The sequence below is a fragment of the Lissotriton helveticus genome, chromosome 5_1 (assembly GCF_964261635.1).
Source record: "Lissotriton helveticus chromosome 5_1, aLisHel1.1, whole genome shotgun sequence".
Lineage (NCBI taxonomy): Eukaryota > Metazoa > Chordata > Amphibia > Caudata > Salamandridae > Lissotriton > Lissotriton helveticus.
The window spans coordinates 2044505279-2044532440 of NC_136065.1; the positions used below are offsets into that span (position 1 = coordinate 2044505279).

Genomic DNA, 27162 nt, shown 5'->3' on the forward strand with positions numbered 1-27162 from the left:
CTGTCAGTGCTCCTGCTTCTATGGTCGTGACGAGTCCTTCTTTTGTTGTCAGTGCACATGTTCCCATGCTCGAACAGAGAGCCTTGTTTACTGTCAGTATGCCTGCTTCTATGGTCGTGACGAGTCCCTCTTTTGTTGCCAGTGTACATGTTCCCATGCTCAGCCTGAGATCCTGGTTTACTGTCAGTGCACCTGCTTCTATGGTCCTGACGAGCCCCTCTTTTGTTGCCAGTGTACATGTTCCCGTGCTCGAACAGAGAGCCTTGTTTACTGTCAGTGTGCCTGCTTCTATGGTCCTGAGGAGCCCCTCCTTTGTTGTCAGTGTCTATGTTCCCATGCTCGGCCTGAGAGCCTGGTTTACTGTCAGTGTGCCTGCTTCTATGGTGGTGACGAGTCCTTCTTTTGTTGCCAGTGTCTATGTTCCCATGCTCGGCCTGAGAGCCTGGTTTACTGTCAGTGTGCCCGCTTCTATGGTCGTGACGAGCCCCTCTTTTTTTGCCAGTGTCTATGTTCCCATGCTCGGCCTGAGAGCCTGGTTTACTGTCAGTGTGCCCGCTTCTATGGTCCTGACGAGCCCCTCTTTTGTTGCCAGTGTATATGTTCCAATGCTCGGCCAGAGAGCCTGGTTTACTGTCAGAGTGCCCGCTACCATGGCCGTGACGAGCCCCTCTTTTGTTGCCAGTGTACATGTTCCAATGCTCGGCCAGAGAGCCTGGTTTACTGTCAGAGTGCCCGCTTCCATGGCCGTGACGAGCCCCTCTTTTGTTGTCAGTGTACATGTTCCCATGCTCGAACAGAGAGCCTGGTATACTGTCAGAGTGCCTGCTTCTATGGTGGTGACGAGCCCCTCTTTAGTTGCCAGTGTCTATGTTCCAATGCTCGGCATGAGAGCCTTGTTTACTGTCACAGTGCGTGCTTCTATGGTGGTGACGAGTCCCTCCTTTGTTGTCAGTGTACATGTTCCCATGCTCCTCCAGAGAGCCTTGTTTACTGTCAGTGTGCCTGCTTCTATAGCCGTGACGAGTCCCTCTTTTGTTGCCAATGTACATGTTCCCATGCTCGGCCAGAGAGCCTGGTTCACTGTCAGTGTGCCTGCTTCTATGGTGGTGAAGAGTCCCTCTTTTGAGCCCCTCTTTTGTTGTCAGTGTACATGTTCCCATGCTCGGCCAGAGAGCCTGGTTCACTGTCAGTGTGCCCGCTTCTATGGTGGTGACGAGTCCCTCTTTTGAGCCCCTCTTTTGTTGTCAGTGTACATGTTCCCATGCTCAGCCTGAGAGCCTGGTTTACTGTCAGTGTGCCTGCTTCTATGGTCGTGACGAGCCCCTCTTATTTGTCAGTGTACATGTTCCCATGCTCGAACAGAGAGCCTGGTTTACTGTCAGTGTGCCTGCTTCTATGGTGGTGACGAGTCCTTCTTTTGTTGCCAGTGTCTATGTTCCCATGCTCGGCCTGAGAGCCTGGTTTACTGTCAGTGTGCCCGCTTCTATGGTCCTGACGAGCCCCTCTTTTGTTGCCAGTGTACATGTTCCAATGCTCGGCCAGAGAGCCTGGTTCACTGTCAGTGTGCCTGCTTCTATGGTGGTGATGAGTCCCTCTTTTGAGCCCCTCTTTTGTTGTCAGTGTACATGTTCCCATGCTCCTCCAGAGAGCCTTGTTTACTGTCAGTGCGCCTGCTTCTATGGCCGTGACGAGTCCTTCTTTAGTTGCCAGTGTACATGTTCCCATGCTCATCTAGAGAGCCTCGTTTACTGTCAGTGTGCCTGCTTCTATGGTCTTGACAAGCCCCTCTTTTGTTGCCAGTGCACCTGTTCCCATGCTCGAACAGAGAGCCTTGTTTACTGTCAGTGTGCCTGCTTCTATGGTCGTGACGAGTCCCTCTTTTGTTGTCAGTGCACATGTTGCCATGCACGAACAGAGAGCCTGGTTTACTCTCAGTGTGCCTGCTTCTATGGTGGTGAGGAGTCCCTCTTTTGAGCCCCTCTTTTGTTGTCAGTGTACATGTTCCCATGCTCGGCCAGAGAGCCTGGTTCACTATCAGTGTGCCTGCTTCTATGGTGGTGACGAGTCCCTCTTTTGAGCCCCTCTTTTGTTGCCAGTGTCTATGTTCCCATGCTCACCATGAGAGCCTTGTTTACTGTCAGTGTGCCTGCTTCTATGGTTGTGACGAGCCCCTCTCTTGTTGTCAGTGTACATGTTCCCATGCTCGGCCAGAGAGCCTGGTTCACTGTCAGTGTGCCTGCTTCTATGGTGGTGACGAATCCCTCTTTTGAGCCCCTCTTTTGTTGTCAGTGTACATGTTCCCATGCTCGGCCGGAGAGCCTGGTTCACTGTCAGTGTGCCCGCTTCTATGGTGGTGACGAGTCCCTCTTTTGAGTCCCTCTTTTGTTGTCAGTGTACATGTTCCCATGCTCCTCCAGAGAGCCTTGTTTACTGTCAGTACGCCTGCTTCTATGGTCGTGACGAGTCCCTCTTTTGTTGCCAGTGCACATGCTCCCATGCTCGAACAGAGAACCTTGTTTACTGTCAGTGTTCCTGCTTCTATGGTCTTGACGAGCCCCTCTTTTGTTGCCAGTGTACATGTTCCCATGCTCAGCCTGAGAGCCTTGTTTACTGTCAGTGTGCCTGCTTCTATGATCTTGACGAGCCCCTCTTTTGTTGCCAATGTACATGTTCCCATGCTCGGCCAGAGAGCTTTGTTTACTGTCTGAGTGCCTGCTTCAATGGCCGTGATGAGCCCCTCTTTTGTTGCCAGTGTACATGTTCCCATGCTCGGCATAAGAGCCTGGTTTACTGTCAGTGTGCCTGCTTCTATGGTCCTGACGAACCCCTCTTTTGTTGCCAGTGCACATGCTCCCATGCTCGTCCAGAGAGCCTTGTTTACTGTCAGTGCGCCTGTTTCTATGGTCGTGACGAGTCCTTCTTTAGTTGTCAGTGTACATGTTCCCATGCTCATCTAGAGAGCCTCGTTTACTGTCAGTGTGCCTGCTTCTATGGTCTTGACGAGCCACTCTTTCGTTGCCAGTGCATCTGTTCACATGCTCGAACAGAGAGCCTTGTTTACTGTGAGTGTGCCTGCTTCTATGGTCTTGACGAGCCCCTCTTTTGTTGCCAGTGTACATGTTCCCATGCTCCTCCTGAGAGCCTGGTTTACTGTCAGTGTGCCTGCTTCAATAGCCGTGATGAGCCCCTCTTTTATTGTCAGTGAACATGTTCCCATGCTCGGCCAGAGAGCCTTGTTTACTGTCAGTGCGCCTGCTTCTATGGCCGTGACGAGCCCCTCTTTTGTTGCCAGTGAACATGTTCCCATGCTCGGCCAGAGAGCCTTGTTTACTGTCAGTGCGCCTGCTTCTATGGCCGTGAGGAGCCCCTCTTTTGTTGCCAGTGTACATGCTCCCTTGCTCGTCCAGAGAGCCTGGTTTACCGTCAGTGCGCCTGCTTCTATGGTGGTGACGAGTCCCTCTTTTGTTGCCAGTGTACATGTTCCCATGCTCAGCCTAAGAGCCTTGTTTACTGTCAGTGTGCCTGCTTCTATGGTCGTGACGAGTCCCTCTTTTGTTGCCAGTGTACATGTTCCCATGCTCAGCCTGAGAGCCTGGTTTACTGTCAGTGCACCTGCTTCTATGGTCCTGACGAGCCCCTCTTTTGTTGTCAGTGTACATGTTCCCATGCTCGGCCAGAGAGCCTGGTTTACTGTCAGTGTGCCTGCCTCTATGGTCGTAAAGAGTCCCTCTTTTGTTGTCAGTGCACATGTTCCCATGCTCGGCCAGAGAGCCTTGTTCACTGTCAGTGCACCTGCTTCTATGGCCGTGACGAGCCCCTCTTTTGTTGCCAGTGCACATGTTCCCATGCTCGTCCAGAGAGCCTGGTTTACGTTCAGTTTGCCTGCTTCTATGGTCCTGACGAGCCCCTCTTTTGTTGCCAGTGCACATGTTCCCATGCTCGGCCAGAGAGCCTGTTTACTGTCAGTATGCCTGCTTCTATGGTCGTGACGAGTCCCTCTTTTGTTGCCAGTGCACATGCTCCCATGCTCGAACAGAGAGCCTTGTTTACTGTCAGTGAGCCTGCTTCTATTGTCGTGACGAGCCCCTCTTTTGTTGCCAGTGTACATGTTCCCATGCTCAGCCTGAGAGCCTTGTTTACTGTCAGTGCGCCTGCTTCTATGGTCGTGACGAGCCCCTCTTTTGTTGTCAGTGTACATGTTCCCATGCTCGGCCAGAGAGCCTGGTTCACTGTCAGTGTGCCTGCTTCTATGGTGGTGACGAATCCCTCTTTTGAGCCCCTCTTTTGTTGTCAGTGTACATGTTCCCATGCTCGGCCAGAGAGCCTGGTTCACTGTCAGTGTGCCCGCTTCTATGGTGGTGACGAGTCCCTCTTTTGAGTCCCTCTTTTGTTGTCAGTGTACATGTTCCCATGCTCCTCCAGAGAGCCTTGTTTACTGTCAGTACGCCTGCTTCTATGGTCGTGACGAGTCCCTCTTTTGTTGCCAGTGCACATGCTCCCATGCTCGAACAGAGAACCTTGTTTACTGTCAGTGCGCCTGCTTCTATGGTCGTGACGAGCCCCTCTTTTGTTGTCAGTGTACATGTTCCCATGCTCGGCCAGAGAGCCTGGTTCACTGTCAGTGTGCCTGCTTCTATGGTGGTGACGAATCCCTCTTTTGAGCCCATCTTTTGTTGTCAGTGTACATGTTCCCATGCTCGGCCAGAGAGCCTGGTTCACTGTCAGTGTGCCTGCTTCTATGGTGGTGACGAGTCCCTCTTTTGAGCCCCTCTTTTGTTGCCAGTGTCTATGTTCCCATGCTCACCATGAGAGCCTTGTTTACTGTCAGTGTGCCTGCTTCTATGGTTGTGACGAGCCCCTCTTTTGTTGTCAGTGTACATGTTCCCATGCTCGGCCAGAGAGCCTGGTTCACTGTCAGTACGCCTGCTTCTATGGTCTTGACGAGCCCCTCTTTTGTTGCCAGTGTACATGTTCCCATGCTCAGCCTGAGAGCCTTGTTTACTGTCAGTGTGCCTGCTTCTATGATCTTGACGAGCCCCTCTTTTGTTGCCAATGTACATGTTCCCATGCTCGGCCAGAGAGCTTTGTTTACTGTCAGTGTGCCTGCTTCAATGGCCGTGATGAGCCCCTCTTTTGTTGCCAGTGTACATGTTCCCATGCTCGGCATAAGAGCCTGGTTTACTGTCAGTGTGCCTGCTTCTATGGTCCTGACAAACCCCTCTTTTGTTGCCAGTGCACATGCTCCCATGCTCGTCCAGAGAGCCTTGTTTACTGTCAGTGCGCCTGTTTCTATGGTCGTGACGAGTCCTTCTTTAGTTGCCAGTGTACATGTTCCCATGCTGAGCCTGAGAGCCTGGTTTACTGTCAGTGCACCTGCTTCTATGGTCCTGACGAGCGCTTTTGTTGTCAGTGTACATGTTCCCATGCTCGAACAGAGAGCCTGGTTTACTGTCAGTGTGCCTGCTTCTATGGTGGTGATGAGTCCCTCTTTTGTTGTCAGTGTACATGTTCCCATGCTCCTCCAGAGAGCCTTGTTTACTGTCAGTACGCCTGCTTCTATGGTCGTGACGAATCCCTCTTTTGTTGCCAGTGCACATGCTCCCATGCCCGAACAGAGAGCCTTGTTTACTGTCAGTGTGCCTGCTTCTATGGTCTTGACGAGCCCCTCTTTTGTTGCCAGTGTACATGTTCCCATGCTCGGCCAGAGAGCCTTGTTTACTGTCAGTGTGCCTGCTTCAATGGCCGTGATGAGCCCCTCTTTTGTAGCCAGTGTACATGTTCCCATGCTCGGCATGAGAGCCTTGTTTACTGTCAATGTGCCTGCTTCTATGGCCGTGACGAGTCCTTCTTTAGTTGCCAGTGTACATGTTCCCATGCTCATCTAAAGAGCCTCGTTTACTGTCAGTGTGCCTGCTTCTATGGTCTTGACGAGCCACTCTTTCGTTGCCAGTGCATCTGTTCACATGCTCGAACAGAGAGCCTTGTTTACTGTGAGTGTGCCTGCTTCTATGGTCTTGACGAGCCCCTCTTTTGTTGCCAGTGTACATGTTCCCCTGCTCCTCCTGAGAGCCTGGTTTACTGTCAGTGTGCCTGCTTCAATAGCCGTGATGAGCCCCTCTTTTATTGTCAGTGAACATGTTCCCATGCTCGGCCAGAGAGCCTTGTTTACTGTCAGTGCGCCTGCTTCTATGGCCGTGACGAGCCCCTCTTTTGTTGCCAGTGTACATGCTCCCTTGCTCGTCCAGAGAGCCTGGTTTACCGTCAGTGCGCCTGCTTCTATGGTGGTGACGAGTCCCTCTTTTGTTGCCAGTGTACATGTTCCCATGCTCAGCCTAAGAGCCTTGTTTACTGTCAGTGTGCCTGCTTCTATGGTCGTGACGAGTCCCTCTTTTGTTGCCAGTGTACATGTTCCCATGCTCAGCCTGAGAGCCTGGTTTACTGTCAGTGCACCTGCTTCTATGGTCCTGACGAGCCCCTCTTTTGTTGTCAGTGCACCTGTTCCCATGCTCGGCCAGAGAGCCTGGTTTACTGTCAGTGTGCCTGCCTCTATGGTCGTAAAGAGTCCCTCTTTTGTTGTCAGTGCACATGTTCCCAAGCTCGGCCAGAGAGCCTTGTTCACTGTCAGTGCACCTGCTTCTATGGTCCTGACAAGCCCCTCTTTTGTTGCCAGTGCACATGTTCCCATGCTCGGCCAGAGAGCCTGGTTTACTGTCAGTACGCCTGCTTCTATGGTCGTGACGAGTCCCTCTTTTGTTGCCAGTGCACATGCTCCCATGCTCGAACAGAGAGCCTTGTTTACTGTCAGTGAGCCTGCTTCGCTGGTCGTGACGAGCCCCTCTTTTGTTGCCAGTGTACATGTTCCCATGCTCAGCCTGAGAGCCTTGTTTACTGTCAGTGCGCCTGCTTCTATGGTCGTGACGAGCCCCTCTTTTGTTGCCAGTGTACATGTTCCCATGCTCCTCCTGAGAGCCTGGTTTACTGTCAGTGCACCTGCTTCTATGGTCCTGACGAGTCCCTCTTTTGTTGTCAGTGCACCTGTTCCCATGCTCGGCCAGAGAGCCTGGTTTACTGTCAGTGTGCCTGCTTCTATGGTGGTGACGAGTCCCTCTTTTGTTGTCAGTGTACATGTTCCCATGCTCCTCCAGGGAGCCTTGTTTACTGTCAGTACGCCTGCTTCTATGGTTGTGACGAGCCCCTCTTTTGTTGCCAAAGAACATGTTTCCATGCTCGTCAAGAGAGCCTTGTTTACTGTCAGTGTGCCTGCTTCAATGGCCGTGATGAGCCCCTCTTTTGTGGCCAGTGCACCTGTTCCCATGCTCGAACAGAGAGCCTTGTTTACTGTGAGTGTGCCTGCTTCTATGGTCTTGACGAGCCCCTCTTTTGTTGCCAGTGTACAGGTTCCCATGCTCGAACAGAGAGCCTTGTTTACTGTCAGTGTGCCTGCTTCTATGGTCTTGATGAGACCCTCTTTTGTTGAAAGTGTACATGTTCCCATGCTCGTCCAGAGAGCCTAGATTACTGTCAGTGTGCTTGCTTCTATGGTTGTGACGAGCCCCTCTTTTGTTGCCAGTGTACATGTTCCAATGCTCGGCCAGAGAGCCTGGTTTACTGTCAGTGTGCCTGCTTCTATGGTCCTGACGAGTCCCTCTTTTGTTGCCAGTGCACATGTTCCCATGCTCGGCCAGAGAGCCTTGTTTACTGTCAGTGTGACCGCTTCTATAGCCATGACGAGTCCCTCTTTTGTTGCCAGTGTACATGTTCCCATGCTCATCCAGAGAGCCTTGTTTACTGTCAGTGTGCCTGCTTCTATGGTCCTGACGAGCCCCTCTTTTGTTGCCAGAGTCTATGTTCCCATGCTCAGCATGAGAGCCTTGTTTACTGTCAGTGTGCCTGCTTCTATGGTCGTGACGAGTCCCTCTTTTTTTGCCAGTGTACATGTTCCCATGCTCAGCCTGAGAGCCTTGTTTACTGTCAGTGCGCCTGCTTCTATGGTCGTGACGAGTCCCTCTTTTGTTGCCAGTGTACTTGTTCCCATGCTCAGCCTGAGAGCCTTGTTTACTGTCAGTGCGCCTGCTTCTATGGTCGTGACGAGCCCCTCTTTTGTTGCCAGTGTACATGTTCCCATGCTCAGCCTGAGAGCCTGGTTTATTGTCAGTGCACCTGCTTCTATGGTGTTGACGAGTCCCTCTTTTGTTGTCAGTGTACATGTTCCCATGCTCCTCCAGAGAGCCTTGTTTACGGTCAGTACGCCTGCTTCTATGGTCGTGACGAGTCCCTCTTTTGTTGCCAGTGCACATGCTCCCATGCTCGAACAGAGAGCCTTGTTTACTGTCAGTACGCCTGCTTCTATGGTCGTGACGAGCCCCTCTTTTGTTGCCAGTGTACATGTTTCCATGATCGTCCAGAGAGCCTTGTTTACTTTCAGTGTGCCTGCTTCTATGGTTGTGACGAGCCCCTCTTTTGTTGTCAGTGTACATGTTCCCATGCCCAGCCTGGGAGCCTTGTTTACTGTCAGTGTGCCCGCTTCTATAGCCGTGACGCGTCCCTCTTTTGTTGCCAGTGTACATGTTCCCATGCTCGGCCAAAGAGCCTTGTTTACTGTCAGTGTGCCTGCTTCTATGGCCGTGACGAGTCCTTCTTTTGTGGCCAGTGCACATGTTCGCATGCTCGGCCAGAGAGCCTTGTTTACTGTCAGTGTGCCCGCTTCTATAGCTGTGACGAGTCCCTCTTTTGTTGCCAGTGTACATGTTCCCATGCTCGGCCAGAGAGCCTTGTTTAATGTCAGTGCGCCTGCTTCTATGGCCGTGACGAGTCCTTCTTTTGTTGCCAGTGCACATGTTCCCATGCTCGTCCAGAGAGCCTTGTTTACTGTCAGTGTGCCTGCTTCTATGGTCCTGACGAGCCCCTCTTTTGTTGCCAGTGTCTATGTTCCCATGCTCGGCATGAGAGCCGTGTTTACTGTCAGTGTGCCTGCTTCTATGGTCCTGACGAGCCCCTCTTTTGTTGCCAGTGCACCTGTTCCCATGCTCGTACAGAGAGCCTTGCTTACTGTCAGTGTGCCTGCTTCTATGGTCGTGACGAGCCCCTCTTTTGTTGTCAGTGTACATGTTCCCATGCTCCTCCAGAGAGCCTTGTTTACTGTCAGTACGCCTGCTTCTATGGTCGTGCCGAGCCCCTCTTTTGTTGCCAGGGTACATGTTTCCATGATCGTCCAGAGAGCCTTGTTTACTGTCAGTGTGCCTGCTTCTATGGTCTTGACGAGCCCCTCTTTTGTTGCCAGTGCACCTGTTCCCATGCTTGAACAGAGAGCCTTGTTTACTGTCAGTGTGCCTGCTTCTATGGTCTTGACGAGCCTCTCTTTTGTTGCCAGTGCACCTGTTCCCATGCTCGAACAGAGAGCCTTGTTTACTGTCAGTGTGCCTGCTTCTATGGTCGTGACGAGCCCCTCTTTTGTTGTCAGTGTACATGTTCCCATGCTTGAACAGAGAGTCTTGTTTACTGTCAGTGTGCCTGCTTCTATGGTCGTGACGAGCCCCTCTTTTGTTGCCAGTGCACCTGTTCCCATGCTTAAACAGAGAGCCTTGTTTACTGTCAGTGTGCCTGCTTCTATGGTTGTGCCGAGCCCCTCTTTTGTTGCCAGTGTACATGTTCCCATGCTCGCCCAGAGAGCCTGGTTTACTGTCAGTAAACAAGAGGCCCCTCTCCTGCTGTCGGTGTACATGTGTCGGTGTAGTACATGTTTCTATGGTCAGAGGCCCCTCTTCTGCTGTCGGTGTACATGTTTCTATGGCCAGAGGCCCCTCTCCTGCTGTCGGTGTACATGTGTCTATGGTCAGAGGCCCCTCTCCTGCTGTCGGTGTACATGTTTCTATGGTCAGAGGCCCCTCTCCTGCTGTCGGTGTACATGTTTCTATGGTCAGAGGCCCCTCTCCTGCTGTCGGTGTACATGTTTCTATGGTCTGAGGCCCCTCACCTGCTGTCCATGTACATGTTTCGATGGTCAGAGGCCCCTCTCCTGCTGTCAGTGTACATGTTTCTATGGCCAGAGGCCCCTCTCCTGCTGTCGGTGTACATGTTTCTATGGTCAGAGGCCCCTCAGAGGCCCCTCTCCTGCTGTCGGTGTACATGTTTCTATGGTCCGAGGCCCCTCAGAGGCCCCTCTCCTGCTGTCGGTGTACATGTTTCTATGGTCAGAGGCCCCTCTCCTGCTGTCGGTGTACATGTTTCTATGGTCAGAGACCCCTCTCCTGCTGTCGGTGTACATGTTTCTATGGTCAGAGGCCCCTCTCCTGCTGTGTACATGTTTCTATGGTCAGAGGCCCCTCAGAGGCCCCTCTCCTGCTGTCGATGTACATGTTTCTATGGCCAAAGGCCCCTCTCCTGCTGTCGATGTACATGTTTCTATAGTCAGAGGCCCCTCTCCTGCTGTCGGTGTACATGTTTCTATAGTCAGAGACCCCTCTCCTGCTGTCAGTGTACATGTTTCTATGGCCAGAGGCCCCTCTCCTGCTGTCGGTGTACATGTTTCTATGGTCAGAGGCCCCTCAGAGGCCCCTCTCCTGCTGTCGGTGTACATGTTTCTATGGTCCGAGGCCCCTCAGAGGCCCCTCTCCTGCTGTCGGTGTACATGTTTCTATGGTCAGAGGCCCCTCTCCTGCTGTCAGTGTACATGTTTCTATGGCCAAAGGCCCCTCTCCTGCTGTCGGTGTACATGTTTCTATGGTCAGAGGCCCCTCTCCTGCTGTGTACATGTTTCTATGGTCAGAGGCCCCTCAGAGGCCCCTCTCCTGCTGTCGATGTACATGTTTCTATAGTCAGAGGCCCCTCTCCTGCTGTCGGTGTACATGTTTCTATAGTCAGAGACCCCTCTCCTGCTGTCAGTGTACATGTTTCTATGGTCAGAGACCCCTCTCCTGCTGTCGGTGTACATGTTTCTATGGCCAGAGGCCCCTCTCCTGCTGTCGGTGTACATGTTTCTATGGTCAGAGAAGCTCTACTGTTGTGTACATGTTTCTATGGTCAGAGGCCCCTCTTCTGCGGTCGGTGTCCATGTTTCTATGGTCAGAGGCCCCTCAGAGGCCCCTCTCCTGCTGTCGATGTACATGTTTCTATAGTCAGAGGCCCCTCTCCTGCTGTCGGTGTACACGTTTCTATGGCCAGAGGCCCCTCTCCTGCTGTCTGTGTACATGTTTCTATGGCCAGAGGCCCCTCTCCTGCTGTCGATGTACATGTTTCTATAGTCAGAGGCCCCTCTCCTGCTGTCGGTGTACACGTTTCTATGGCCAGAGGCCCCTCTCCTGCTGTCGGTGTACATGTTTCTATGGTCAAAGGCCACTCTCCTGCTGTCGGTGTACACGTTTCTATGGCCAGAGGCCCCTCTCCTGCTGTCTGTGTACATGTTTCTATGGCCAGAGGCCCCTCTCCTGCTGTCGATGTACATGTTTCTATGGTTAGAGGCCCCTCTCCTGCTGTCGGTGTACATGTTTCTATGGTCAGAGGCCCCTCTCCTGCTGTCGGTGTACATGTTTCTATGGTCAGAGGCCCCTCTCCTGCTGTCGATGTACATGTTTCTATGGTCAGAGGCCACTCTCCTGCTGTCGGTGTACATGTTTCTATGGTCAGAGGCCACTCTCCTGCTGTCGGTGTACATGTTTCTATGGTCAAAGGCCACTCTCCTGCTGTCGGTGTACACGTTTCTATGGCCAGAGCCCCTCTCCTGCTGTCTGTGTACATGTTTCTATGGTCAGAGGCCCCTCTCCTGCTGTCGATGTACATGTTTCTATAGTCAGAGGCCCCTCTCCTGCTGTCGGTGTACACGTTTCTATGGCCAGAGGCCACTCTCCTGCTGTCTGTGTACATCTTTCTATGGCCAAAGGCCCCTCTCCTGCTGTCGATGTACATGTTTCTATGGTCAGAGGCCCCTCTCCTGCTGTCGGTGTACATGTTTCTATGGTCAGAGGCCCCTCTCCTGCTGTCGATGTACATGTTTCTATGGTCAGAGGCCCCTCTCCTGCTGTCGGTGTACATGTTTCCATGGCCAGAGGCCCCTCTCCTGCTGTCGGTGTACATGTTTCTATGGCCAGAGGCCCCTCTCCTGCTGTCGGTGTACATGTTTCTATGGCCAGAGGCCCCTCTCCTGCTGTCGGTGTACATGTGTCGGTGTACATGTTTCTATGGTCAGAGGCCCCTCCCCTCTCCTGCTGTCGATGTACATGCTTCTATGGTCAGTTACAGCCACCTCACCGACTACTACTATACAGCTTTCTAAGGTCGGCGACTGGCCCTTCTCTTGCTGTCAGTGCACGTTTCTATAATCCGTCAGAGGCGTCCGTAGAAGTATGTTCACTGACAGCAAAATAATCAGTGAGAGGCCCGTTTCTTGCGATCAGTACACGTTTCTAGAGTCAGGCAAAGGCTTCTCCCTTGCCGTCAGGACACATATTTCTACAGTCAGTGAGAGGCCCGCTGCTTGCTGTCAGTGTACCGGTTTCTACAGTCAGTGGGCAGCCTGTCTTGCTGTTACTGCACATATTTCTAGAGTCAGTGAGAGGCCCGCTGCTCTCAGTGCACATATTTCTACAGTCAGTGAGAGGCCCGCTGCTCTCAGTGCACATATTTCTACAGTCAGTGAGAGGCCCGTTGCTCGCTGCAGTGTACATGCTTCTACGGTCAGTCGGAGTACTCTCTTGCTGTCAGTGCACATAAGTCTACAGTCAGTGAGAGGCGTGTCTCTTGTTATCAGTGCACACGTTTCTACTGTCAGGCAGAGGCCTCTCTCTTGCTATCAGCGCACTTATGTCTATAGCCAGTGAGAGGCGTGTTTCTTGCTCTCAGTGCATTTAAGTCTACAGTGAGAGGCCTGTTTCTTGCTCTCAGTGCACATATGTCGATAGTCCGTGTCCGTGAGAGATCCGTTTCTTGCTATCTTTGCACATGTTTCTACAGTCAGGCAGATGCCTCTCTCTTGCAGTCAGTGCACATACGTCTACAGTCAGTGAGAGGCGTGTCTCTTGCTATCAGTGCACACGTTTCTACTGTCAGGCAGAGGCCTCTCTCTTGCAGTTAGTGCACATATTTAAGCAGTCAGTGTGAGGCCCGTTTCTTGCTATCAGTGCACATATGTCTACAGTCAGACGCAGGCCTCTCTCTTGCTATCAGCGCACTTATGTCTATAGCCAGTGAGAGGCGTGTTTCTTGCTCTAAGTGCACATGTACCTACAGTCAGTGAGAGGCTCGGTTCTTGCTCTCAGTGCACTTAAGTCTACAGTGAGAGGCCTGTTTCTTGCTCTCAGTGCACATATGTCGATAGTCCGTGTCCGTGAGAGATCCGTTTCTTGATATCTTTGCACATGTTTCTAAGGTCAGGCAGATGCCTCTCTCTTGCAGTCAGTGCACATACGTCTACAGTCAGTGAGGGGCGCTCTCTTCCTGTCAGCGCACATATTTCTGCAGTAAGTGAGAGGCATGTTTCTTGCAGTAAGTGCAAATATTTCTAGTCAGTGAGAGGTCTGTTTCTTGCTGTCAGTGCGCATGGTTCTACGGTCAGACAGAGGCCTCAATCTCATGCTGTCCGTGCAACGTATAGTCTGTGAGAGAAGCTACTTTTTCTGTCAGTGTACGGATTTGAAAGGCCAATGACAGGTCCTGTCTTTGCTGCCCTGTGAGTTTAGAGGCCACAGGTTGAAAGTGACCGGTGCTTTCAGGCACCCAACTCCACATATTGTAAGTGAAGACTCTTCACCACAATATTGACATGCTCTTCCTCACAGAGACCTGGTTCAAAGATACCTCGCATGCTGTGTTTGATCTCCTATTTCCTACAGGCTATTCTATACTTAAGAATGATAGAACAGAAAACACGGGGGGAGGTGTTGCAGTCATCTTTAGAAACTCCCTTCAACTTAAGGCCTCTCCTATCAGCTCCTTTCTCACCTTTGAATGCCTTTCATTGGAGTTACAAGTGCATCACCGTTCACCCCTTAGGTTCCATGTCATTTACCGTCCGCCTCGTAGCGGCCCTGCGTTTTTGGAGGAACTCACTGACTTCATCAGTGACCAATACTCGCAAAGTGACAATCAGACTTTCGTAGGTGATTTCAATCTACACTGGGGCTCACCGCAAGACTCTTCCGCAAACTCCCTGGCCACCTTCCTCTCTGATAACGATCTCATCCAACACTGCACAGAATCAACACACTCGAAGGGCTCAATCCTGGACCTTGTTATTTCTAAAGCAGGCTTGCTTTCCATCTCTACCCCTATTCACGTAGATTGGTCTGACCACCTCCTCATCCCATTCTCTATTCAACTATCACACGCTATTACACTTGGCCAACACAAGAGGGCTATCTCCTGGTTCCGTGATGTTAAAAATATTGATGTCGGTCCCCTCTGTGAATCAGCTTTGTTATCACTTCCAAGGCTAGACCCGAACCTAGATGTGGACGATCTCACCTCCCAATGTCTCACAGTTCTTGCAGATGAAATCAACAACGTCGCTCCACTCAAAAGCAAAAGATTAAGGCCCACCCCCTCAGCACCTTGGTTCAACAAATCCCTCTATGAAGAAAGGAAGCAGCTAAGATTCCTGGAGAAACAATGGAGGCAAGTGCCATCCACCGATAACTTGTCCACGCTCCGCTCCGCAAGATCCATGTACCACAAACACATCTTCCTTGGGAAAGCGGCACACTGCAAAACCCTCCTTGACTCAGCCAAAAATAGACCCAAAAAACTATTCGATCTCATCAAGTGTCCTGACCGCTCTCCCCCTTCCTCCAAGTTGGAGGACTCTGCAAAGAGAGCAGCGGATTTCGCTTTATTCTTCGACGAACAAGTTAAATCTCTTGTGGATCAGGTCGCTCATCCTAACCCTCCAGAGGAGTGCAAGTCCTCAGCTGTTTGGCATAACTTTGACCCCATTTCTGAAGATGCCCTTCTCAAGTGCATCCGCGAAACAAAGCCCTCCAACCATCATCTGGACCCCATCCCCAGTGCCATTGCCATTGACTTTTATTCCCTTTCCATCTCCTACTGGTCCACTCTGGTCAACCTCTCCCTCTATCAAGGCTCCCTTCCTGTCTCCTTCAAAACTGGGCAGGTCACCCCGCTTCTTAAAAAACCAACTGCTGATGCGTCTGACCTCAACAACTTCCGCCCCATCACTAACTTACCCTTTCTTGCGAAGGTTACAGAAAGATGTGTAACAAAACAACTCTGTCGTCATATCAAAGACAATGATCTTCTTGACAATTTCCAGTCTGGCTTCATTCAAAACTGCAGCACTGAAACCGCCCTACTGCAAGTGGTTGATGACGCTCTGAGGATCCTCGACTCAGGGGGGTCCTGTCTTTTAATTCTCCTTGACCTTTCTGCAGCCTTTGACACTGTCAATCACAACACCCTCCTCAACATTCTTAAACAGAGAATGGGCATGGAGGGCACTGTGCATAAGTGGTTTGCTTCCTTCCTCTCTGATAGATCACAAATGATCAAAATAGCGAACAGTCTTTCATCTCCTGTGGCGGTAGGTCAAGGTGTTCCTCAAGGCTCTATACTTGCACCCACTTTGTTCAACCTTTATTTAGAACCACTAGGAAATCTCCTAAGTAAATCCGGGATCCATTATCATCTCTATGCTGACGATACTCAAATCTACCTCAAGGTTGCCTCTACTCACGATCTCTCGATCCTAAGCTCCACTCTCGACACCATTCATAACTGGATGTTTACTCATCAACTGATTCTGAACCCCTCCAAAACAGAATTCCTCCTCTTCTCCTCTTCAATCTCTCCTCCCCCAGTGCAATCTTGGATGGATCAGCTGAATCTACTGAACACTAAGCCCATCATTGCCGACAGCGCAAAATCCCTGGGTGTCATTCTCGACAAAAAACTCAATCTAACCCCTCACATCAACTCCATTGCAAAGTCTGCTCGTTACCATCTGCGCCTTCTTTGGGGAATCCGTCGCTTCTTCCCGGAGCAGGACCTTATAACCCTGGTGCAATCGCTGGTCCTCTCAAGACTGGACTACTGCAATTCTCTTCTTACTGGCCTCCCCAAATCCCACCTGTTCCCCCTTAAATCTGTTCTCCATTCAGCAGCTCGTTTCATTTATGGGGCCAAAAGAAGCGACCACATCACTCCCATGTTATCCACCCTCTGCTGGCTTCCAATCGAAGCTAGAGCCATCTACAAGACTGCTTGTATCACCCACAAAGCCTTGCACTCCTCCTCTCCTCGCTACCTGGCGAATAAACTGAAACTCTCTGGTGGCTCTAGACCTTCACGCAATGCGGAAAATCTTCTGCTTGAACCTCCCACTTTCAAGAAGGAAAGAACGATGGCCCAATCCTTTTCGGGCAATGCGGTGAGAATCTGGAACTCCCTTCCACCGCAGCTCCGGACCACCTCCTCCTCCCAGGCTTTCAAAACTGACCTCAAAGCTCTCCTCCTTCAAAGACACTTCCAAATGTAACTCATGCCCTCTCTACTATCCGTAGGAAGCCCTTCCATTTTAGAAAAATCTACTGTACATGACTATGGAAGTGTTTTCCCAGTGTGTTCTTGTGATCTGAGAGTCTGCCATTTTGTGCAGTACTATCTTTCTACCTGTGTTTGGGACTCATGTGTATCTTTCACCCGTCACTTTCTCTTGTAACACACTGTTTTCTACCTCCTACAATTGTTTATTTTTGATACCTGCACAAGTGCCACCATTCCCTTCTTATTGGTTCTTGTGCTTGAGTGCCCCCCATATATTGCAGTATTATAGCTTTATGTTTACTTTGTATGCTTTTGTAACTTGCACACGTCACTTTTTCCTCCTGTAATGCACCGTTTGCTACCTCTTGTATTTTGCTGGCTCACGATTGTCATTTTTGCTTCATTTAATGTAACGTTGCCTTTTTATTTGGTTCACTTGTAATGTTCTCATGTACCAGTTCTGTTCCTATTGTGAAGCGCTCTGACACCTTCGGGTAAAGTCCGCGGTATATAAAAATGCACAAATAAATAAATAAATTACTGCCCCAGCTGGGCTAAGCATAATTAAAAGAAAACTACAGAGCTCCGCAAAGCAGTTCAAGCGCTCCTCTTGGCAAAGCACACAGAAGTCGCGACCCTTTGCAATGAAGACCACCGTTTTTCCTTTTGAACTTTTTTGCATAGTTATAAAAGTGCTACTGCATCAGAGAGCCAAGATCGCGGCGTTGGCACAAGCAAGATCACACAATGCGGTCCAGTGCACACGCCGGATTAGTCCCAGGCTATGGCTTTACAAGTGCATAGCGCTTGCTGCCTAAGCCCTGGGAGCAGGCCGCCGTCCCAGGAGCACCTGCGCTCTGTTTGCTCTTTTGTGGCTGAGAGGCGGAGGTGCTGTGGTGTCGCCTCGCTCCAGGCTTCCCGTGCGGTTCCTGCTCCGGCATCGAACATGCTTTGGCGGTGGATGAGCAGCGACAATCCTGACTGGCAGCAGAATGATGGGCAGGGGGGTGCTGGGCAATGGGGAGCCGACTTATCTAAACCAGGCCTATCCAGAGAGATGTGTGGCGGTCAGGCTAGCAGTACTGAAGCAAGGATGCCAGGGGCCCTGATGCAAGCAACGAGAATGGCCCTGTTGACTGCTGTTGGGGTAGTAAACTACAGGAATTACCAGGAGTCTATGGACACATCATGGCTGTAAGCACCGGTGCCACTGCGCCTGCTGCACCCATTGTAGCCGCGCCCCTGCACGCTGGGCGCAGCCATGAATCTAAAGGGGGTATGGGGGGGGGGGGGTCTTCTCGAGCTTTATTTTCACAACCTTTTCAACATCAAACACCCGCCTCATTAAAGCAACGACTGGCAATGCACGTATACAGGCAGTGCCAGTGGTACTTTTCAATATAATAAAAAAAAAGGCAGGGAAGTAGTTACTCAATTCTGACGTCATGAGTTTGAAATCCGGCAAAGCCAAATCGGTTTCTCATGCTTCCGAATCGATAAATCATGCTACATTATATTAGGGGATAAACACTGGTAATTTACAGTGCTTAGAAACGGAATTGCGGTATTAAACGGTAGATGAAGATAACAGGTTATAATGCCTCGAACAGAATTCACTGAAAATGTGCAATCGGATATTGGAAGCTGGTAAGACAGCTCACAGCACAAGGTGTGCTCCACAGAGGTCTGTGCAGGCTTAAAGGTACCGGTCCAAATTGGGACAGTGCTGGCTCGGCTTCAAGATCGAAAATATATGTGCCTTTCAGTTGACTAATGAAACCTGATTGCCTTATGCCCAGAGAGACCTGTGAGTTTTTTAAATCCCCTCAATAAATCGTCGATACCGTTGTAATGGTGGGGGTCAGCTCTGTGTAGCAGCTGTGACCCGGTGGCAAGCGTTTTATCATCACAACTGGCCACAGTAATCCGTAAAAGAAGGAGTGGCGACCTTCTGTAACTAGAGGCCCCACCCTGCCTTTTATAGAGCCCCGTCACAAACCAGTCCATCGAGAGTCCAGCTTTCCTAAGCCGATAATGGAAAGGGGGCAAGTGTGCAAAATACAGAGGCAGACGCTTATACCCAGTAATTTACAGTGGCATTTCCTTTGCCTCCGCCTACCAGACAACACGTTTCTTCTCTGAGGCTAAACAACTGCTAGCGCAGTCGCATGGGACGCTTTGGTATTCACAGGGCTGGACTACTGCCCCGAGCGCTTTCAACTCACGAGACAGATCAGCAGGTCGAAGTTCATATCTGCAGGTCGAAGTACAGATCAGCAGGTCGAAGGTCTCTAGGAATCCCCAGAAACAAAAATGTAAAAAGTTTCCCTTCAAAAGCAGGTCTGTCTAAGGGGAAACAAAACATTCAGAGGAATATTGGCGGCTGTGATTGCTTGGGCACATTTACTTAAATACTGGCTTTATTCTCTTCCCAACCCACCTCCATGACCGACGGTCACCCAGCCACTTCAAGTGCAACTGTGTGTACGCCATCATGAAGCTAGCAGAGTGCAAGCGATGGGTGGCCGTCACAGTGTGCAACAATTACATTAAAAAACACGCACTTTTATTAGTAATATGCATCCGCTAAACACGTTTTAAAAAGACAGTTTGGACCACAGGCAATATATCTGGTAAGAATGTTGAGGTCCAGTGAGGGGGGGTTCATACAAACGTTGCTGGATTGGATGTTCAAGCTTTCTCTACTCAAGGGAAGGCTAATGTAACAAGTGGCTGTTATGGACAACAGACGGAGGTCTTCAAGTGAAATACAGCTATGCTGCACCGTGCTTTACTGGTCCCTGTTCAGAGGCCATCAAGCGAAAGGGAAACATTGTGAAAGAGGTCAGGGTCCCAAACGTGTTGTTGCATCATGGGCGGAAACCGTAACTTGCCAGACTGGAATATTCGACAGTTTACAGATTAAAACGGTACCCAGCCTGCCTCGAGGAAGAGGGTTTTGCAACACTTCCTCGGCACATGGCCCTACAAACATGCCGAGAGTAACAGTTAAAGCCCTCTATCAATGTATGTATATATATATATATATATATATATATATATATATATATACATACACACACACACACACACACACACACACACACACAGAGAGAGAGAGAGAGAGATCACTGCCCTCCGCCATTTATCTTTCTGTTGGTTTGTAGACGAACCCCACTCAACACTTCCTGGATTTATGTTACCACTGTCTGACATGGCCTCAGACACTTCCTGGTTTTCAAACAGACTATATTGTTAAAATGTGATAGTGCTGCTAATAAAACACATTTATGTATTCAAAAGAATGAAGCATTTCAATAAGAAACGTCAAATGACAATGGTTGACTGTTGAGCAATACCAGGACGTTAATGGTGTAACTAGTTAAATATTGTCATAGGGTTATCCATTGCTGCTGAAGAGCCATTGGGATTCCCACAGACCGGGGGATTCGGGTTCCATATGGCTAGGTATTGTTGCAGCACTGAGATAGTGCTTGTCGAAGAACCACAGCACTGATCATAAAGCATTTCACGCTAACAAAGAATGATACTTATTAGAAGCAAGGTGCATTGAACTGGCGCAGGGCATGCATCAATGGATTTTGTATAGAAACCCAGCAGCACTGCACTAATATAGAACACCAAGACATGGCTTGAAACCTCCAATTGTTGACTCTCCTTTTTTTCTTTCAAATGACTCTTTACTCTGCATCCTGTGCACACCTCTCTCAGTTCAGCCTATTCTAAATCACATGCTTGTTTGCCTTTACTATTGTATTTCTGTAAATTGCACCACCCCGTTTCCATCAAAGATCACAACCTCCCTCTCTTTGAAAGACATACCTCTGGTAAGTAAGAACACCTAATCTCCTATAGCTCATATATTAATGCCACCCACCCACCACCTGCATGCGTTCTTTTACCCCACTAATGACCACAACTAACCTAACACATAGAAACTGGAGTAAATGCACAGCACAGTGAGAACACAATGTTAATAATTACAAGTACCCACAAAAACATTAATCAATAACTTTAGGTTTGGAACAGAGTGCCACCTTGCATACAGCGCTTCAATGCCTTGCCAAGAGCAGTAAGTACCACATAAATTTCAATCACAATACATGGGTCAAATCTCTTACCGCACATGCTTAAAGCGTTTTAGAACAATAGCCACTAATGTCAAGATGAGTGGATTTTTTATTTTTTTTATTTGAGCTTTAAAAAGTGTAGTAAAAAAACCCAACATATATTGGAATCACACAATGCACATTCAAGGTGTGAAGTAGTGATGGACGAGCCACTGAAATCTTGAGCCAGGCTCGAGCCAAGTGCCTGGCTCTAAGTCAACTTGAAGTCCTGCTTCCTGTGAATACCGGCAAATCTTACTGTGCCAAAAAACAAACTAGTCTGTATGTAATGTGAAGCACTGGTATATCCGCAGACGAGCATTGCGCTTTGTTGAACTGCCCAAAACTCAAATGTGGATTCCGCATGTCACTTGAACTCTAATCTTTTCCCCCAAGAAGTAAGCACAAATCATTAACCTTTGATGTCAGAAAGAGATATCAATCTAGAGGCTGAGTTACAGAGTTTGAAACCGGAAAATTTAGGATTAATCACAACATAACTTAACTGTGTGATCCTACGTGAACACTTTAATTCACCGAGCATCCTTTTTCCTCATTTTACATATATGAGAGTACCATCAAATACATCCTTTAAAGAAAATGCATCTATAAAAATAATCTACACCTCATAATATACATGCCAACTGACTTGCCTCTTCGTTCACTAATATCATTGTGATCAGGACAGACGCAGGAAAGTGAACAGGCTCTTAGAGACAGAGCCGGCCACTGGCTCGGCTCTCGCTGATAATTTGTTGGCCTGCCCACAACACAGTTGTCTTGTGGTGGACCCTGCATTTGGACCAGATTATTATAAAGGAATATTAGTCTATTAAATCAAACACAATAGATTTTTGTATAGTTGAGTTTCTGATTCATGTATTTAAAAGTAAATATATAAAATAAGAAAAACGAATTTAGGTGAATTAAATATTTGCCCAAAATCACACAATTTAAGCGAGGAAGTTGCAATTTTCCCTTGTTTTATGTTCTCACTTTCTACAAATCAGCCAGTCTATTCTTTTTATGTTAACCTCTTCGATGCGTCGGACGGCCACGTCACGGTGGGCAAGTGCAAAGGACAGCTGGAGGGCTGCCAAACCGCTCACAACTTATTTTTTTCAGCACCGCGCCGGAATGTCCGCCGCGGACAAGAGAATAATGCTTTGTTTTTTCCTCTTTGTGCAGTTTTGTGCAGTCTTTATTTAGTGCGAACTCGACCTAAACGTATTGAAGCATTTTACACGAACACCAGTTACATTAGACAAGGTCACATTCACTTCTTATAGGCAATGAAGATTTACACAGAATGTTGAGCCAATGCTGAGACTCAAACCTACCATGTTCAGTTCCAAAGTTGGAATCTTCTTGCCGCAATGCCACATCCTGAGTAGATTGAGGGTGGCAGGCAGAAGGTACATGAAAGCTTGGCTTGTCATGGACTCGAAGTTCCAAGAGCACCTCAAGCTGAGCCAGGCATCGACACAAGCACTGGTCAAGCTTTCAGTGGGTCCTCCATCTCTTGTTGAGAGAGTGGGGACAATAGTTTACCCACCAATGATGCAGCAGGTATAGTAACACCAAGGCCTGTGGATGGCCTTCTGCACCCTAATTATGGTCTGTGTGGGGGTTCTGACAGTGTTTATGTATTTTAGCTTGCATAAGATGCACGCAGTAATACCCCGAAAGGATGGGGCATGCATTATACTATTCAGATAGTAGCAGTGCATGCCTCGTTGGATAAGCAACCCCCAGGGCGAGGGGATCATAAATTTGCCCCAGCATTTAATGTGGAATTACAATGCCTAACAGAGTAAGGGCCTTATTCACACAGGTATACACACCATTGTGTGCAAGTTTATTCACAAACTACAAGTTCATTAATAACAGTATTTTCCCGACCCTGGAGATGCATCAGGTGAGGTGGAGAGCTCTGCACATAAAAATGTAGGACATGACTAACTTTTTATGTGCAGAGCATTAGCCACAAGTGCGGAGTGGAGTCTCCACAGTCGTCAAATTACTGTTCATAAAATTAAACTTGTAGTTATGAAATACCAAAAAAATAGTAAACTTACACAACCGTTTATGTTTGCCTTTTGAATCAGGTGCTAAGCATGTCTGTATGTTTTCTACCTGATGCGGAGGAGAAGTAAATAACTTATCTCAAGTAAGATATTATGTTGGGCTCAATTTGTTCTCACCAGTGTGGCAGGGTTTAAAATTCGAACATTAAATATTCTGATACCTTATTACAGTATATTGCACATTCTCTGGTTATAGTCAACGCCACTCTAATTTTGCAATTTTATGGCTGTGGTGTTTGCTGCAAAATTATGGATTTGCCGCATTTAGCACATAATCTATCATCTGCTGCATATTCTACAGATTAAAAAAAGTCCTAGGTCAAAGGGTTCAAAGGTTACTTTATAGTGCTTCAATAAATGTTGTAGTGCAGTTGAAGACCTTTTGAAAAGGCTGACTGGTCACCTTTCAGTTGCTATACTTGCGGGTTAAACTTGTACAATGAGATGCATTACACCACATAATTTGCTTCTTCTTGCTGCATAATTTAGTCAATTCTGCTACATAATGTGGTCCTCCCCTACCACATAAATTCAGTGGCCCTGGTGATACTCTTTAACTAACCCCATGTACTCACAGTGGGACAGATCACAATTCATTTCAATAAAGGGCTACCACAGGCTATGCAATGTAGGATGATATATGCACAGTGGCATTAATGCAAATTAATTAGACTTCCCTCAGAACTAAATAACCCTAGCAAAGAACCTCTGGCTCATTCTTGACTGCAAACTCAACATCACAGCCCATGTCAACACCATCAGTGCCTTATGCTTCCACAGACTGAAGATGCCGAGGAAGATGTTCAAATGGCTACCAGTAATAATGTGGAAAATCATCACCCACACTCTTGTCACATGCAACCTAGACTACAAAAACACCCTCTACTCTGGGATAAATAAGCATTTCACCGGGAGGCAGCAGAACATCCAGATCACAGCAGCTAGAATCACCCCTAACCTCCTCCCACAACACTCGCACATCCCACCTCACCTCAAGGAGCTACACTGGCTACCTACAGCAAAACGAGCACATTTCCAACTCCTCACACAAACCTTCAAGGCACTCTGGCCCAGGATACTTCAATAATATGGTCTGCTTTCACAAACGTTCCAGACACCTCAGTTCGGCAAGACTCCTACCTGCTCACAACCAGCACGTATGGAAACGCAGATCCAGTGGTTGAGCCTACTCCTACATCACTTCTCAAGCATGAAATGGTGTGATGTTACACATCTGATCCTCCTCTTCATTTCTTGAACTCCACAAGAAGCTGAAGACCTGGCTTTTCATGTAACCACATAAGGCTCTAGGTTTGGTGTAATCTCACACCTGCTCATCACCAGGATACCCTCCTGGGTGAGAGTATGCTTTACAAACCAACATAACATGACCTAATATGACCCGAGAGAATCAAATGCACTTTATGGAGTAGTCAGTTCGAACTGGTACGAAACTGAGCCTTCACTGTTAGTCTGGTTGATTGCTTTTCTTTCCCATGTTGTGTGTCTGTTTGCCTCTGCACCCACCTCCATAATATGGATGGGCTAAGTGACAAAACGATTCCCTCATTTGTGTGCGGTCATGTCCTGTCGAATGAGATAAGGTCCTCTGTGTCAGCACTTCAGCATTCAGTATACAGAAGGGGCTGAACAAGGATCAGTGGCCCCTTCTGTAACCAGGGTCCTGTGTGTAATACGGCCCCAGAAGGTTACCTGTTGGACTGCAATTAATGATTGCACACTTATCAGGCATGACAACTGCTATTACTTGTTAACAATACTGCTTTCTTTTTTCCAAAGGTGTTGCTGTTTTTTTTATCAATCAAAAAGAATGACATAAAAATAAACAGTTATAAAGTTCACAGTATGCAAAGAAATAGGTGTTGGGCAAATTTCAAGGAGTAAGTAGCCAGTCTTCCTAGTAAGAAATGTCAAGACTTAGGTGTGGTAACAGTAACCTCCTTAACCTTGAACTACTATTAGAATCTGCTTGGAATCCAGGTGCATCTGTTGAAGCCTGCTCTGCTGGAAATTTTAAGGGTTGGGGCTGTTGAGTATAGACATTAGCTCTTAATCTCAAAGAACTCTCTAGCTGTACTGTATGACTGATTGGAAGAAGATATGATGTAATCTTGGGGTTGTAGGCTACTTCCAGAATAGACAACTTTAGTCCCATATTGGCCCACCCGAACGTACCCTTGGCCCATCCAGATGAAAATTCCTGTAACCGGGCCTGCCACGAACTCGTAAAAAATACTAAATCTTCATGCCTCTGGAAGGTACCTCAAAGCACTTTAAAATGCAACACATTGAAACTAGAATTATGCAGCAAGGGAGCACTAAATTATGCAGCAGAGTTGCCTAAATTATGAAGCAAGAAAGGCAAATTGTGCAGCATAATGCGGCACATTTTTGGATAGAATTGCTTAATTATTTTTTCATTTCTACACATTGTGATATGCTCTGGGCAAATAATTCACTTCATTGGTACCAGTTTAACAACCAAAAACAGTAATAAACAACTGAAAGATGCCAACCTTTGCGAAGGGCCCTTCACTGTGCGTAAACATGTCATCACGTTTTTAGTAATTTTTGATCCGATTGAGCTAGAAACTATTTTTTTGCTAAAATCTGCATATTATGCAGCAGTTGATCGATATTGTGACAAATGCGGCAAATCCACAATGATGCAAAAAAGCTGCAGCCGATGAATAGCACAGTACCAGTGGTCCCTGCCCATGGTGTTCTGTTCCTCGTATGTTCACTGCCATGGGGCACAAACACATGCCTTTTGCAGTGACTTTCAGAGGTTTGTGCACAAGAACACCCTCAAACATAAACACACATCACTGACAGCTATGAACAAAAAAAACATGAACCTTTCTTCCAACTCAATTCTCATGTATCCAATCTACATGTTCGGCACCCCCGTTTTCCCTCTATGTTCACCCAAGCAGCAGGGCCCCTTTTCCTGTCCGTGGTCGCACAGGCACGGCCCATCTTCCTGCAACAGGTCACCAATATCAAGGCGTTTATCCCCAGTGGTCACACCCAGACCCCTTCTCTTTTTTACAGTCACCGGGAAAGTATTTCTTTTTAAGCACCCGTGGCTAGGACCCTGCTACAGAGGATGGTTATCCCTATATGACCCACCCTGAGATGCTGTCTGCCCCTCCCCCTTGATTTACGGTCACTGAGGGCGCTCCGTCCCACGGCACTGTGATCACTCACCCCAATCTTCGCTGCTCAGCAGGTTATCGGCGAAGAAGCGGCTGTCCAGCTCGCTGAGGAGCAGTTCGGTCCCCATGCTTGCTGCTCGCTCGCTGTCGCCGGGCCGCAGATCTGCTTTTGCGGTTACTGCCTGTGACAGACTGCTTGGGGGCAGATCATCACAGCTTCCGCCTTCCCGTCATCCCGTAACAATACGTCAAATTCCACAAACCCAATCCAAGATGTACGACAATACTGACGTAAGGAGGTACCCAAACCCCGTTGCAAGATGGCGCCTAGTACCCAAAGCACTGTCGGACATTCTAGAACTGTTTGGTGAGGTTCTCGAAGCCCAAGCGGCCATCTTATGAAGGGCTCGATTGCTTGGCGGCCATTTTGCAGCAGTATATGCACATTTTTAGAAGCGAGTCCAGTGTACTGTTTTCGGAAATTGTTACAACGCGTAGATAACATGCCAGCTACCGGTATGAAACTTGTACTTGGGTAAATGGCGTGGAGATCGTCCATACAACGAGTATTTTAGTAAAGAAATAGGCCATCCAAAGTGTGGCAAGTATTTACTCTGTTTGAGTTAACACAGCTCTTGGCTCTAGTGACAAATGACTTTGATCATCTTTAATTTTTGGTCTTTGGATGTCGACCACGCCCCTTTGTAAGTCCACCTAAGGTATAACTGGGGTTGCTACTTTAAAGTAGATTTTAATTGGGCGTCCACACAGCACTGCTCCTCATCGTGAAGATAACAAAATACGTCAGTATGTTTTATGCAGTTCTTGATCTTTACAATTATTTACAGTAGATTATAGATGTCTTAGAATGGCAAAATATAACACCCACTATTTTTTAATAACGCTAACATAGGCTTCTACGACTCTTGCTGGACGAAACGTTTCATACTATTAAGAAGTTTGCATTCAAATTTTCTTAATATTTAATCTCATAGCTTGCATTGAGTCCTTAAGTGAAGACATCATCATTTGAAGATGGCGTCCGCTCTGTTCGCTGGTCCAGGAAGCGCTTTTCCATCGCCACAGTTTTGGTATTAGATGCAGCTCCTCAGCAGACTGCAGTAATTTCAAGACTGACATGGATAGATTTGATTGAGGTACTGGTCTTCAATCCTTGCGGTTGTGGAAATCGAGGGAGTTTAAGGTAAGAAGAGCCGAGCTCCTGATTTACTCTGTCAGTGTTGGGTTCATTGAGGTAAATGTTCGATTATCCCCAGA

General features: G+C 48.4%; 2 protein-coding genes across 3 annotated transcripts in view; one reads left to right on the forward strand and one right to left on the reverse strand.

Annotated features, from left to right (window-relative positions):
• Positions 1-26131, reverse strand: part of ATF6B (activating transcription factor 6 beta) — a 316305-nt gene extending 290174 nt beyond the window's left edge. For both annotated transcript variants that reach the window (XM_078645880.1, XM_078645879.1), the window contains exon 1: positions 25937-26131. In XM_078645880.1, the coding sequence (XP_078502006.1) occupies positions 25937-26012 (76 nt within the window). In that variant the 5' untranslated portion in view covers positions 26013-26131. The remainder of the gene's footprint in view (positions 1-25936) is intronic.
• A 748-nt stretch (positions 26132-26879) lies between these two features.
• The window catches only part of FKBPL (FKBP prolyl isomerase like), a 56482-nt gene continuing 56199 nt past the window's right edge, over positions 26880-27162 (forward strand). The window contains exon 1 of the mRNA XM_078645881.1: positions 26880-27088. The gene's annotated coding sequence lies outside the window, so the exon portion shown is untranslated. The remainder of the gene's footprint in view (positions 27089-27162) is intronic.